This window comes from Podarcis melisellensis, assembly GCF_964234715.1.
Source record: "Podarcis melisellensis genome assembly, chromosome: 2".
Lineage (NCBI taxonomy): Eukaryota > Metazoa > Chordata > Lepidosauria > Squamata > Lacertidae > Podarcis > Podarcis melisellensis.
The window spans coordinates 120,871,666-120,887,186 of NC_138529.1; the positions used below are offsets into that span (position 1 = coordinate 120,871,666).

The 15,521-nt window shown below is 47.5% G+C and overlaps 1 protein-coding gene across 1 annotated transcript in view; it reads left to right on the plus strand.

Annotated features, from left to right (window-relative positions):
- The window catches only part of LOC309364385 (uncharacterized protein), a 111,187-nt gene that overhangs the window by 18,062 nt on the left and 77,604 nt on the right, over window positions 1–15,521 (plus strand). Inside the window, exon 6 of the mRNA XM_081901554.1 lies at window positions 10,346–10,519. Within this exon, the coding sequence (XP_081757680.1) occupies window positions 10,346–10,519 (174 nt within the window). The remainder of the gene's footprint in view (window positions 1–10,345; window positions 10,520–15,521) is intronic.

Sequence of the window (15,521 nt, forward strand, 5' to 3'; positions counted from 1 at the left end):
AAAGGCAGACTAGCATGACAATCCACCAAGAGGTTCAGTGCTGTCACTTGTGGACTGAATCAGGACCATGGATGTTTTTCACAATATGTGGGTTAATCAGATTCCCAGTGCCAACTACAGTCGTACCTTGGTTTAAGAGCAGCTTCGTTTATGGACAAATTAGTTTATGAACAACAAGTTGGAATAAGAATGCTACAAACCTGTAAGAAGGTGTTTGGGTTTATGAACTTTGCCTTGGAAACAGAACATGTTCTGCTTCCTGTTGAATGTGTTCTGTTTGTAAATTGAGTCCCCCGCTGCTAATCAGAGGCTTCCTGTTGAGTCTGTCGGCCGTTGAGTCCGGAGCACCCACACAACACAGAAGTGATATTTGGAGCTTTTGACTGGTTTTTTGGTGTGGCTTTTTCATTATTATTTTTTACTGTGAATTGTACTTTGTTTTATGGTACTGACTTTTGACTGTGGCTTGTTACTTCGTTTTTGTGACTGTGGAACCTAGTTCAGCTACTGGTTGATTGTGTGACTGCAGAAATACATAAAAGCCCCCCACCCAAACAATTACTATCATCAGTACACGTAAGAAAAAATTAATTTTGGGTTTTATCATCTACAATACTGTCTTGTTTATTTTATTGTACAGTACATTGATTATTGCCTTCCTTTTATGGATCAGTGGTCATGTTAGATAGTAAAAATCATTTTAAATTGCTGTTTTAGTGGTTGTTTTTCATTGTCTGGAATGGATTAATCCATTTTCCATTACTTTTTATTGGAAAGCATGCCTTGGTTTAAGAACGCTATGGCTTAGAATGAACGTCCTGAACAGATTAAGTTCGTAAACCAAGGTATCACACTGATTTTGTGTTTGAAAACAACTATTAATAAAAGCGGTGGACTTGTAATCTGGTGAACCGGCTTTGCGTCTCTGCTCATCCATATGCAGCTGCTGGGTGACCTTGGGCTAGTCACACTTCTCTGAAGTCTCTCAGCCCCCCTCACCTCACAGAGTGTTTGTTGTGGGGGAGGAAGGGAAAGGAGATTGTTAGCTGCTTTGAGATTCCTTAAGGGGAGTGAAAGGCGGGATATCAAGTCCAAACTCTTCTTCTTCTTGACTGGGAAGGAGGAGGAGATTAAAGCTGTCATGATTCAATGGGCCCAGGAGTTTGGATATAACACAGATATAAAAGTGGGAAAATTTATGGAAAGTAAATCTGAAATTCACAGAATGCTAAACCTTGAGGTAACATTTCCCAAAAAATGCAATACTCCAGTACTTTGGCCACCTCATGAGAAGAGAAGACTCCCTGGAAAAGACCCTGATGGTGGGAAAGATGGAGGGCACAAGGAGAAGGGGACGACAGAGGACGAGATGGTTGGATGGTGTCCTCGAAGCTACAAACATGAGTCTGACTAAACTGCAGGAGGCAGTGGAAGACAGGAGTGCCTGGTGTGCTCTGGTCCATGGGGTCATGAAGAGTTGGACACGACTAAACAACCACCACTGTATAAGGTCAGCATTTTCCCTTCAGCTCTTTGCCACAGCAACACGTTCCCTGCCTTGCTGAGTTTGGTTCCTTGATCCTTGGACCCCTGCCTTCATGACTCCTTGCTTCTTGACCCTTGGCTTCTTGACTCCCAGCTCTCTGACCCTCGGACTCTTGGCTTCCCAACTCCTGGCTTCTGGACTCCCGTTCCTGTTCCCACCCCACCATCTTGCCCCTGGTCCCAACGTCCCCAGCCGGGACTTCAATCGCCAGTGAACCGGACCGTGACAGGGAAAGAAGACCCCCCCCAGCCAGTCACGGGGGGGGGATCCCCTGGGTCTGTTACGCCATTTTGGAATTACCTCAGGTAATTGCTTAGAGAGAAGGGGGACGGAGGAAAAGTGCCCCTCGCTCCTGAACCAGGGCACTGATCGGGGCAGGAAGCTATGTTTTATTATTCAACTGAAACACCTCTCCAACAGAAATTGAAGTATAACAACTGTTTTTAGAGTGAAGGGATGTTAAGAGAAGCTGTGACTGTAACACTGAGGGGAAGGGGACAGAGGGAGGAAGGCAGCATAGCACAGGTTTGAGGGAGGTCACAGCTCAGAGGCAGATGAGGGGGAAAGTTGGGAAATAATGGGAGAGCCAGAGCAGCAGCTGGTTGAACAGTTGCCACTAGAAAGCATTTCAGACCCATCATCTCCCAGAACCCGGCGAGCCTTAAAAGTAGGAGAGCAAAGAGCTCAAAGACAGAGGGCACTTAGCGCCACCCATAGAGGTGATGACGATGATGAGTGAGGAACTGGGAGAGACGGGCGGTGGCGATTCACTCGGGACAACGCCATTATCCAAGAGGCTGGGTTCTATGGCCTCTCTCTGTAAGCTTGGGGTGGGGGTGAAGGACTGTAAGAAACTTTTCCTTGTCTTTATACTTTCCTAGGCAACCAGCCAGGACCCACTGGCAGCACCCTGACACTTACAGCAGCAGGGGGAGGGCTGCAGGAAATCATCCACTGTTCAAGAAGAGGCAAAAAAAAGTTGATGGGCATTGCCATTCAAATGGCTTGTTTGTGCCTCGACGTGTAATTTATCTACCACCCCCCCTCCCATATTTAATGACAGATATTGCCAGTCATGCGTGTGTGCCAGAAGGATAGGTAGAGAGGAGATAAAAGTTAAGCTCCCCCAAAGCCTTTACCAATCATCTTCATTGAACCATTTTGTAATAATATTTATTCATTTTTCTATTTTAATAACCAATAAAAACCACATTAAAACATTCCAAATCAACACAAATAATTAAAAAACCAAATTTAGATGCCGAATTATATATTTTTTACCGTGACTTCTCAAGCTTTGAGGTGCACAGAGTCCTGATCAACTAAAGTCACGTTGCATTTCATAATTCTTCAATAAACCACTCAGATGTCAATCCACTTCATTGTCCTTTAATTTTTATTCTTATTTTGACAACCACTGGTCTGTTCAACCTCCACTTCTATAGTTCTGTGTGAAATCCTTGTTGAAATCCAACTAGTCCATTTTCCATTTCTGCTCTCAAGGGTCATAATATTCAAATCCCAAAGGAACATCATCTGCCCTTGGCAGCTATCCAGGATTCCCCTCAATAAATTCACAACATCCCATCACAAACTGGTGTCTTCTGCCAAATCTTAATAACTCAGTCCAAAACTTTCAATCTTCCCACTAAGGATGACTACCCAAAATCCACACTCAGTCCAGATATGATCAGATCAAAATGGCAGCCCTAATATCTCCAGCTTGCTTCTTTGTTCAGTTGCCTTTCTGGGGGAGGGTTACCTTACCTCCCCCTGGGGCTAAATAATTAATCCATATATCAGTTCGACAAGCAGGTCTTCCTTCATCGACCAATTGAAGCTGATGGAATGCACTCCATGCCACTCAAAGGACAGCAATGGATGCAGAAGTCCCCCCCCCCAAGCAACATACCCACTCTTTCAGAGGGAGTGTAACTCCATCAAGAGCAGGCAACCTCCTAGCCATCTGGTCTAAGGAACCACCCATAAACTGGGCCTCAGTCCTATCTGAATTGAGCTTGTTTGCTGGCTCTCATCTAGTCCATTACCAAGGCAGGACAAATGGTGTAGCACAGCTACTGCTTCACCTGTAGATATAAAAGGAGAAATAGAGCCGAGTGTCATCAGCATATTGCTTGCAACGTACTCCAAGCCTCTGGATAACCCCACTTAGTAGGATCATGTAGAAGTTAAACAGCATAGGGGATAGAATTGAACCCTGAAGGATCCACACGTTGAAGGCTCCACAGGGCAGAAGAATGCTCTCCAAGGAACTGTTGGGATTCAAGCCCTTCTCATAAGAAGCTGGCAGCAGTCCAGGCACCCCGGCTTGATTCTCTTCTGACCTCCCTGGCTGCATTCCCCAGCAGACGCAGGCAAGGTCTCGATCGGCGATTCTTCTCAAACGTGAGAAGAACACACCCCTCTTTCCTGCCTCCCCCAGCCAGGGGAAACAGATAGACAGAAACGTATTTACATGCTTTTATTTCTGTCTTTGCAGCGTTACAGAATATGTGACTGCTCTCTCCATACTCCAGCAGTGTTGTAACAAACACACCCTGTACATCCTGTACAGCTCATATTACACTGTGAGGTAATTCCGGTGCTGCGCACTGAGAAATGACTGCCCCTCTGTTCCCACAGCAGTCCCAACATTCCTATCATGTTTACACTTCAAGCTAGGACTTATGCATATGTGGTGGGAATGTAAGAAAGTAAAGGGGTTCTGGGAAATGATATATAATGAGTTAAAGAAAATGCTGAAATATAGCTTTGTTAAGAAACCAGAAACCTTCCTGCTGGGAATAACTAGAACGGACATAAATAAGAGGGACTGTAAACTTTTTCAGTACGCAACAACAGCAGCGAGAACATTGATGGCTCAAAAATGGAAACAAGAAGAAGTACCGACCGTGGAAGAATGGAGAACAAAATTAACAGACTATGCAGAACTGGATAAACTAACTGGAAAAATCAGATTCCAAAGGGACCATAAGTTTTTAGAGGACTGGGGGAAATTTAGAGAATATTTGAAAACTGTATGTGAGGAACATACAACGCTAGTGTGTTTTAAAGAAGCTTTGTGAAAAATTAAGGAATATTGCAAGAATGTAAATGAGGACAGAAATATTGTATTCAAAGGCAATATCAAAATTAAGGAATGTGAAGATAGAAATTTAACTACGAATGATTGTCAGAGAAGTTGAGGGAGGTCCAATAAGTTAAAATATGTGATGTGGAATTTTGTATGATTGGAGATTTTATGGAAAGGTTTAATAAAAAAAATTATTTTTTTAAAAAAAGGACTTTGCAGCTGCATTGCTTCATTATCGTAACATCAACACCCTCTGGAAACATCCAGCCAAGTCAAATGGGAACCGCCACAAAACGGGGTCACCCACCCCTAACTCAAACAGCTGCTCCAGAAAGATACCATGGCAGATGGAATCGAAAGCCGCTGAGAGGTTAAAGGAGAATTAGTAGGGACCCATTTCTGCTGTCTCTGTCCCAACAGAGGTCATCCTACAGGGCAACCAAAGCAGTTTCTGTGCCAAATCCAATTAAAATGGATCTGGGAAATCAGCTTCCTCCAAGACCACATGGATTTGGTCTGCAACCACATGGTCAGGAACCATACCTAAGAAGGGGAGATTAGCAACTAAGCCAGGAGTCCTGCAGTGGAAATAGCACCTGTTACGGCTAAAATCTGGGTGTGAGGCTGCTCTGCCACCCAGCTCATCGGACTAAGTCCGTGGGTCCCTGCGGAGGAAAATGAGCTCAGCCGGGCACAGGAGCAAACTGCAGAAGATCCAAGTTTATTGCGCAACAGGTTCAAGGCGAGATTGAACAGTGAGAAAGGGATGACATGAACTTTTGAAACTCCCTCCATGTCCCAGAATACAGTGCAAAACACGTCATGAATACATTAAAGAGAGGTTTGGTTACACAGATTACATCATGAATATATTAAAGGGAGGTTGGGTTACACAGATTAACATATGGAGGAGGGAGGGGGGAATATGCAGAGCTGGAGATATGTACAGATAAACACTTCCTGGGGATGAGAAAACAATGGTCTAAAATATGCATAGTCTGGCACCTGACATTGCCTGGAGGAAAGGCTGATCAGAGCGATTTGACAGGATTTGGGTCTTGACACCTTGCTTGAGGGATTATGCTGGACAGGGGAGGTGTAATGGAGTCCTAGAGAAATTGAGCAAACCGGCACGTTGATTTTAAATGAATTTTATAGATTTTAGTCCCTTTTGACATTGACAATTGGAAATAAATTGATATATTGTAGCGAAGAAGAAGGTGAAGAAGACATGCCCCCCCCTCCGTATCACACCTAACATTCAAAAGCCTGGGAGAAGGTTTTCCTCTTCACCATCCATCTATCGATCCTTCTGTGTCCCTATCTCCACTCCGTAGGAACTCACCAGATGTCTCTGAGTGTCCTGGGAGAAAATGCCCAGAGGTTTTGGGGAGGGATGCAGGAGGCAGTCTGATAAGGTCAACTGTCCATCTTCCTCCTTCCATCCTTGCTAGGTCTGCAGGTTCAGCCGCTTTGGTCCTTCCTGAGGAGCTCAGAAGATGCAGGTTCCTGGGAGGGAGGAAGAAGCAAAGGGAGCCTCAGAGGCCCTGCAGGGATTCTCCTGCCCAAAACATTCTGCTGCCCCTAGAAAAGCCCCAAAGGGGTTCCCCCTCCCCAACAGGAGCTCCATTTTTAAGGTTTGTTTTTTTTTTTTTGGTGACACCAATTCAATCTTTCTCCCCACCGGGGCTTCCTTTTGAGTAAATCTACACAGGTTTGCTCTGCATAGTCCAACACACACCTCACCCCTGCAATGCAAGGGTCGCAAGGAAAGTATCTGCCAAAGATGGGTGTTCACCCTCTTTACCCACTTGGCGTCCCCCCCCTTCTCAAGGGGTGCCCACTTTTGAGCCCCCCAAAGAGCCCGCTGCCCCACAGGGGGGTCGTTAATGGGTGGGGGATGCTGGGACCTCAGAGGCCTTGGGTCCCATGTCTTCCCTTCCCTCCAGCCACCCAGGGGATCCTCCCAGTCATCCCTCAGCCCCCCAACAGCCCCCTCTGCGACCCCCCCCCGTCGCACCAGGGCCTCCCCTTCGAATAAAGGGACCACCGCCCCAGAGGGCTCCCAAGATGAAATATACTTGAGTCGCAAAGTGATTTCATGCTCTTTATTCAGCTCATAGTGGTGAGGAGGAATGAATGAATGTCCCCTCAAAGTATCTGCTTTATATACATTATTTACACAATGGGCTGCACATGATTGGCTAATTCCGGAATTCTACTGTAAGCCTATCAGGTTGTGGATTCACTTCAATCTGGAGCATGATTGGGTGGTTCCTGCCAACCAATCATACTGCTGCATTGTTCTAGGACGAATCAGACTGCTGCATTCTGAATCCTATTGTTCTAGGACCAATCAGACCGCTGCCTTTTGGATTCTATTGTTCTAGGACCAATCAGACTGCTGCAGTTTGGATCCTGTTCGACTCAGTACATAACACAAGACAAGCGGAAAGAGGAGACTAGAGGAGGTGTGGGAAGGGAAGAGGGGCATTTCCCAGGCCGCTCTAGGCAGCTGGGGTCTCCCGCTCCCTTTAACCCTTACCTGGCCTCCCCACTTGGGGATTCCAGCTCAGGGAGAAAGTGGGCAAGGCACCGGGAGGGATCCGGATCCCGCTGTGAGATCCGCTAGATTCAGGACATGACTTGGCAACACTCTGCTGGGCTCCCACCCTGGGAAAAGGGCATACATAGGAGCCAATTCCCAGGGGCCCAGGACCCTTTGGGGGTGATGACATATTGAAGGGGCGATAGGTGGGATAGCTCAGTGGGCAGAGCATGAGGCTCTTCACCTCAGGGTTGCGGGTTCGAGACTCATGTTGGAGAAAAGAACCCTGAATTGCAAAGTGTTGGAGTAGATGACCATCTGGGAGTCTTGCAACCCATTGCATAGATCCGGGGCCCAGTAAGGACCCTTTTGGGGGGCCCCTCCCTTCCCCATCACTGCATCTTCATCTTTTTGTCCTCTCTGCCCATCAGCCTCCCTTGCTCGCTCCTCCGGGAGGCTATCTATTTCTGCGAGTCAGGGGGTGCCATGTCCTCTATGATGGGGGGGGGGGGGAATTCTTCCCTGTTCAGTTCTTCCTGTATTGGATCCCCAGGGATCCTGCACCTCAGCCCACAAGGCCCCTTTTCTGCAAGGTGCTCCTTTGGCCACTTCTTCCCTGCCTCTGGTTTGCAGAAAGCTGCCAAATCTGCACATGCCCAGAGTATGGAGGATTTTCAAAACTGTGGTTATGTTTGGTGTGGGGCAGAAAGGGGGGGGGAGCTGTCTGCGGACAAAGGTCCAGGGGTCCTTCACCTTCGCCTTCCCTTTGGTGGGCATGCACGTCAGTTTCCGCAAAGGGGCCCCTGGGGGTGCAGGGCAGGGGAGCATCTCTTGGCCTCCCAGGGAAAGAGGAACGTGTGTGTGTGTGAGTGTGCGGGGGGGGGGGGGAGACTTCCAGGATGTACCCTGCCGGTGGGTCCCAGGGAAGGCGCTTCCAAGAAAGGCGCTTTAACATTCAGGTTTTTCGTCATTTCAAAGTAGGGATCCAGATGCACACGGCAGAATGCAGAAACCCCCACCTCCCTTGTCGTCAGTCAGCCTAAGATGGGGGGGGGGGCCTTGATGCAGAGTCCTTGGTACAGATGTTGAAGGGAGGGCAGCCCTAGAGCGCAGAAGCAGGCAGGGAGAGGGAGGGAGGGAGGGAGGGAGGGAGGGAGGGAGGGAGGGGCGGTCTGGGCGCCCTCGGCTTGCCAAGGGTTAAAAGGAGCGGAGCTGGATTCCTAGAGAGGACAGGAAGGGGAGGGCGGGGGAGGGCAAGGTCCTCCCCAGCAGAAGCCCCTCCCTGCCCAGTCCCTTCCTGCCAGCAAAGAGGAGGCTGCTCTGTTCTCTCTGCTTTGCAAAAACTTCCTCGGTGCCCCTCCTGGAATCTGGTGAGTCTCTTCTCTCTTCCCCCTTGGGGGGCAGCGGGGAGAAGGGGGTCCCAGGGCTGCAAGGGAGGAGGCAAGGGGCCCCCCGTTCAGCTCATGCATGGGGGGGGGGAGACCCCCAAGTCAGGGGCTGAGTGTCCAGCAGGTCTGCAACTCTGTCCTTCCTTTGGATTAAGATGCTGCCTTCCTTTTTGGGGAGGAGTCTTTGGGGCAACAAAAAGAGGGCAGATACAGCCCCCAAGTGTGGAGACTGGAGGGGAGACCCTCTCCCACCATCTACCCAACTACAATTCCCAGAGTTCCCTGGCAAGAAGGGGGGATTGGTGACCACCCTGGGAATTGGAGTCTTTGGGCAGCAGGGCTGAAGCTGTCTCCTTGCAACTCTCAGGGTCCTGAACCAATTCTGGCTCCCAGGATTCTTGGGAGGAGTCCCTAGGGCCGGGTGAGATCTGGTTTCCAACCTTGTGATGAACATCTGCCCCCTCCCAGCAGAGCAAGTGCACAGACTGGCATGTGCCACTCTTGGGTGCAGGACCTGCATCCAGCCTTGCTCAGCTCAATATTTTTAGGAAGACCAAGCCCCTCCTGCCCTGGCAAGGCACTGGGGTGAAGCTGATCAGCATCCTGTGTGAATGATAATAATAATGATAATATTTACCTGCTGCCCATCTGACTGGGTTTTCCCAGACACTCTGGGCGGCTTCCAGCACATATAATATACAGGGCTGCCTTCAGGTGTCTTCTTAAGGTTACATAGTTACTCATCTCCTTGACATCTGATGGGAGTGTGTTCCACAGGGAGGGAGCCACTACCAAGAAGGCCCTCAGCCTGCTTCCCTGTAACTTCTCTTCTTGCACTGAGGGAACCGCCAGAAGGCCCTTGGTGCTGGACCTCAGGGTCCAGGCTGAACAATGGGGGTGGAGATGCTCCTTCGGGTATCCTGGGCCGAGGCCGTTTAGGGCTTTAAAGGTCAGCATCAACACTTTAAATTCTGCTTGGAAACATACTGGGAACCAATGTAGATCCTTTAGGAGCGGTCTTACATGGTTCCAGCAGCCACTCCCAGTCACCAGTCTAGCCTCCGCATTCTGCAGAACACTAAGTGAATGACACAGAAGTTGCTGCAGACTAAAGTTAGAAAAGCTTTAATTGCTACAAATGGTATAAGGAAACATGATATGGAATTAAGGGGAAAGATGGTGTTGACCTGGAGTGGTTACAAAATTTCTGGTCTCTCCCCGAGTGCCACGGGCCCTGCTCCAAAGAGAGCTTCTCTAAAGAAAGCACAACCAAAAATCACTCCATTTTGCGTTAATAAGGAAAATGAGGAGGTGGCTAAGAAACAGCAGGAGCCAGATCCTATTCCCAACCTTCTAGGGTCTCTCAGCAGCTCGAATGATGAGCAGAAAGAAGTTTGGGGCCCAGCCAGCTCAACTGCTAAGTCATCTTTTGCATTGAGACGTGGGGGCACCTGGGGGTTGCTCTGGGGTTGCAGTTTTCAGGCTTGGGGACGGGATGGTGCCTGGTTTTTGCACCAAGTTCTATCCATAAGCCCCACTGAGTTCAATGGGGTCCACTCTCAGGTCACTAGTGTGCAGACCATGCCAGCCTTACGCAGTGGGGTGAGGTGCAAACAGATTTAAGTTGGAATCGCTGTAGATGTTTCAAATGAGGTTTGTGTTGGGAAGGGGCTGCCCCATTTGTGCTTCTTCAGGAGCAGGGGAATATCTAGTGCAGGAGAATCCCTGCAGGGCCTCTGAGGCTCCCTTTGCTTCTTCCTCTCTCCCAGGACCCTGCAGCTTGTGGTGGCTTCTTGACTCCTCAGGAAGGATGAAAGAGACTGAATCTGTAAACCTAGCGAGGATGGAAGGGGGAAGATGGACAGTTGACCTGGTCAGGTTGTCTCCTGCATCCCTCCTCACAGCCTCTGAGCGTTCCCTCCCAGGGACCTCCGAGGGATCTGGTGAGTCCCAGGGGAGGGGAGATGGGGACATGGAGGGATGGAGCCATAGAGGCATTGGGGCTTGCTCAGCTTTGGGGTGGGATGAGGCAGGCAGGCGGATGGAGTTTGAGAAGGTGGGCACCTTTTTGGGCTCCTCCACCTGCCTTCCAGCGCCTTTGACATCTGCAGGCAATTTGAGCCAGGAATACGTCACAGCTCCCCGGCCACCGCGATGTATTGGCGCCAGTACTGGGCTCTGAATGCCCTACGAATGTCAGAGAACTCACTGATACGTTGCGCAGCACTAGAAGCCATGATTCTTTAAATTACCTGATCCTAATTTCAGGATTGACTGCAGATGGGGCCTCTGTGTTTCGCCTTTTACTTTTCTTTTAGGAATAACTTTTCCTTTTCTTTTAAAAACAAGGATAATATAAGACTAATATATAATACAAAGATGTAGACTGAGTCTTCTCAGTCTTCTCATATGATTCTCAAAACTAGTAGAAGTAATTTGCAGGAATTTCTATAGCATATGGTTCATCATTAGTTCATGAATTGGTTTAAATTGGAGGAGGAGAGATAGGAGAAAACAGAGCAACAGAAAAAGTCACTGATCCATCGCGCAGCACTCGAAGCTGATCCTAAATTCTTAAACTACCTGATCCTAATTTCAGGATTGACTGCAGATGGGGCCTTCGTGAGTTGCCCCATTATCTTTTCTATTTGGAACAACTTTTTATGCTTTTAAAAACAAGGATGCAATAAATGATACAAATATATAGACTCATTCTTCTCATGTCATTTGTATATCTCAAAACTTGCAGAATAAATTTGCAGGAATAACATGTCGTTCCTCGCTGGTGATCAGTATATGAGTTCTGAGTTCATGAATTGGTATAAATTGAAACAAAAAAGGGTAAACAGCGGAGAACAGAGAACATTCAACTTCGCATAGCCGAATTCCTAGTCAAAAGTAATAGTCATTTTCCATCTTACGTTACCAATTAAACTATCCTTATTTTTCGCTATATCGGACGCACTTTTTCCCCTCCAGAAATGAAGAGGAAATGTTTGTACGTCCTATGGAGCGAATGCAGGCTGTCGCTGAAGCCTGGAGGGCGATAGGGGTCGGTGCGCAGCGGGGGTTGGCGCTGCACACCCGGGCTTCAGGCTGCTGTCCGCGAGCCTTTGGAGCCCGGCGGGAACTCCCGCCGCATTCAAAAGGCTTGTGGATAGCTGCCTCTTCTGGGGGATGGGGTCGCTCAGGCTTCCCCCGCCCCAGCCCCGCAGCTAAAAACGAAGCCAAGAGAGCAAGCGGGATCCATCCCGCTCGCTGTCTTGGCTTCTGCCAAAGCTGCCCGCAGCCTCTCCCCACTGGTGAGTTTGCGTGCGACTAAAGAGGAAGCCAAGACAGCCAGCGGGATGGATCCCGCTCACTGTCTTGGTTTCTTTGCTATTTGGGGCTGGGGTGCCCCAAACTAGGTGCGCCCTATGGTCCGGTGAACCCTATGGAGCGAAAAATACGGTATACAGAGTTGGTCTCCTCATGAAAATGAGAGGAGATTCAAAGTGAAGAAATATATTTAGAAAAAAGTTTAAATGTAGACCAAATTTAGATTGAGGGAACAGCTGATGGGGAGTGTGCAGGTGAAGACCAACAGCATCTGGGATTCTAACATCCACACCGTGAGCCCTGAATGGAGGGACATCAACTGTTTGTGAATATTCTTTGTCTAGTCATGCCTTTTTAAACAAATTCCGGGCTTGGCTGAACCACCCAGGCCTTCTTAAATGTGGGCTTGAGCGTTTTTAGGGAAGTTGAAGTAACTTCTGTCAGGTTTGTTGTTTTGGCTTCTGTTTGCATTTGATTGACCAAAGAGATGACTGACCTTGCATATGGGGTGGATTCCAGGATTGAGCCAAATCAAATCTATCCCAAATAAAAGCCAAGCAGTATGTCAGTTAATACCAGCCAACAAAGGCAGTGAAAACTATTGTAAGGCCTCACATCTAACTTCAGTCCTTCCTTTATCACAAGCATTCATTAACTTTGTTCAATGATGGATGTGAAGCACGTCCCCTTCGCTCTGAGTGGGGTTGGGGTCCGGGGCAGCAATGCAGAGTTAGCATGACTTACCCTAACATGGCAGTGCATTGCTGGGGGAGGGCTCAGGTGGTGGGTTTGATGCTTCTGTGTCATCTGAACCCTGGTCACAGTATGCAGGCAGTGGCGCCCCACTGGTTTCAAGAGAATCAGGCACCCCTCAGGCATGCTCAAGTGTTAGGGGGTTGAAGATGCTGCACATCTAGAATGCTGTTAAGTTAGACTTCAAGGCTGTCCTCTTGAGGCTGAAACGGAGCACTCTCAAGTCTCTTGGTGAGATGAGGGGTGGGGATCTTTGTTCAATAATCTGGAGCTCCATTTCTTCCTGAGGCAATAATTATCTTCTGTCTTCGTTGCAGATGGTGATGAATGGGAAGGGAAGAACAAGGGGGACCACAACAGAATCCACATATCAGAGAAATCAAATAAATATTCAGAGTATGGAGAGAACATCGGCCAGAGCTCCCAGTCCACCTCCCATCAACGAAAGAGCTTCATTCGGAGGGATAGCCTCACTTCACAGGAAATAATTCATAGAGGAGAGAAATTGTATCACTGCAGAGAATGTGGAAAGAGCTTCAGTCGAAAGCATCATCTCACTCGCCATCAAAGAATTCATACAGGGGAGAAACCCTATCAGTGCTTAGAATGTGGAAAGAGCTTTAATCAAAGCGCACAACTCACTTCCCATCAAATAATTCATACGGGGGAGAAACCCTATCAGTGCCTGGAGTGTGAAAAGAGCTTCAGTCACAGGCAGAGTCTCATTTCCCATCAAAGAATTCATACAGGGGAGAAACCCTATCAGTGCTTGGAATGTGGAAAGAGCTTCAGGGAAAAGAACAGTCTCACTTTGCATCAAAGAATTCATACAGGGGAGAAACCCTTTCAGTGCCTGGAATGTGGGAAGAGCTTCAGTTGCAACTCAAATCTCACTTCCCATCAAAGAATTCATACAGGGAAGAAACCATATCAGTGCTTCGAATGTGGGAAGAGCTTCCGTCAAAGTCGGTGTCTCTATTCCCATCAAAGAATTCATACAGGGGAGAAACCCTATCAGTGCTTCAAATGTGGGAAGAGCTTCAGTCGAAAGGACATTCTCACTTTGCATCAAAGAATACATACAGGGGAGAAATCCTATCAGTGCTTAGAATGTGGGAAGAGCTTCAGTCACAGACAACATCTCACTTCCCATCAAAGAATTCATACCGGGGAGAAACCCTATCAGTGCCTGGAATGTGAAAAGAGCTTCAGTCACAGGCAGAGTCTCACTTCCCATCAAAAACTTCATAAAGGAGAGAAACCCTTTCAGTGCTTGGAATGTGGAAAGAGCTTCAGTCGAAAGGATCATCTCACTTCCCATCAAAGAATTCATACCGGGGAGAAACCCTATCAGTGCTTGGAATGTGGCAAGAGCTTCAGCCACAGTCGGAGTCTCTATTCCCATCACAAAGTTCATACAGGAGAGAAACCACATCAGTGCTTGGAATGTGGAAAGAGCTTCAGTGAAAGCAGCAGTCTCATTTTGCATCAAAGAATCCATATAGGGGAGAAACCCTATCAGTGCTTTGAATGTGGGAAGAGTTTCAGTCAAAGCTCCTATCTCATAATCCATCAAAGAATCCATACTGGGGAGAAACCGTATCAGTGCTTGGATTGTGGAAAGAGATTCAGTCGCAGCCAAAGTCTCACTTCCCATCACAGAATCCATACAGGGCAGAAACCCTATCAGTGCTTCGATTGTGGGAAGAGCTTCAGTCAGAGCCAGAGTCTCGCTTCCCATCAAATAATTCATACAAGAGAGAAAACTTCTTAGTGTTTGGAATGTGGGAAGAGCTTCAGTCAGAGTGCCACTCTCATGGCCCACCAAATAATTCATACAGAGTTGAAAGCATATCAGCGCATGGAATGTGGATAAAATTTCCCTCGTAAATAAGTCAATTCAAGAACTCACAGCAGGGTGAATAATAGAATGGTAGATTCAGAATCTAGTCCAACCCCCGCCAATGCAGAAAAAACCTCATTTCAAGCATCCATGACAGATGGCCATCCAACTTCTTCTTAAATACCTCCAATGAAGGAGAGTCCTCTCTCTTCTGAGGGAGTTCCTTTTCACTGCTGGCTCTTACTATCAGAAAGTTCTTCCTGATCTTTAGGAGGAATCTCCTTTTGTGTTGCTGGAATCACCTTTTCAGATTCCTTCAAGACCTTGAGAAAGACTTCTGTAAGTCTGAGAATGTCCAGGGGATTGGACCATGCTCTATATTTGGGGGGGGAACCCACTGAGATGAGTCCGATATAGGGCTTAAGTCATCTGGGCATTGGTCAGATTGTCATAATTACAGACATACTTACTGGTTTGGACGGAAGTGATTCTTATTCTGGGGAAGTGGTGACTGTGAGATTACAGGTGCTCTCGCCAATATTGTCCAAACGTCCAGTAAAACTTTGACACAGCAGAGCGAATGTTTACCCGCTGAGGTTGATGTATTGGGAGGTTAGGTTTAGGGCCGTGTGGTATTGCTTCATTGTATGTGGGGTCCCTATAAAGGGAATTTCTTCCTCTAGGTGGGAGGGAGACTGGTCAAGTTACCATCAGTTGAATGCAACATTTAAGTTAGATTTTAAAAAATGGATTTGCAGAACAAAACTCACAGTTTGAAAGGGATTTATTAGGCTCCAGGGTTAAAATATTATCTAAATATTACTTGAGTGGGACACAAAGAATGCAATTATGAAATCATCAATGAGAAGCTGGGCCAGAGATGTAGGACACAACATTGACTTTCCTTTATGGGAACAACTGTGGAAAGTAAATTTAAGGTTTACAGCTTGCTACATGCTAAGTGAAAACTTCATGAAGATGATGCAGAGGAGTCAATCAAGATCATCAAGGGTCTGAAACCAAGCCGTATG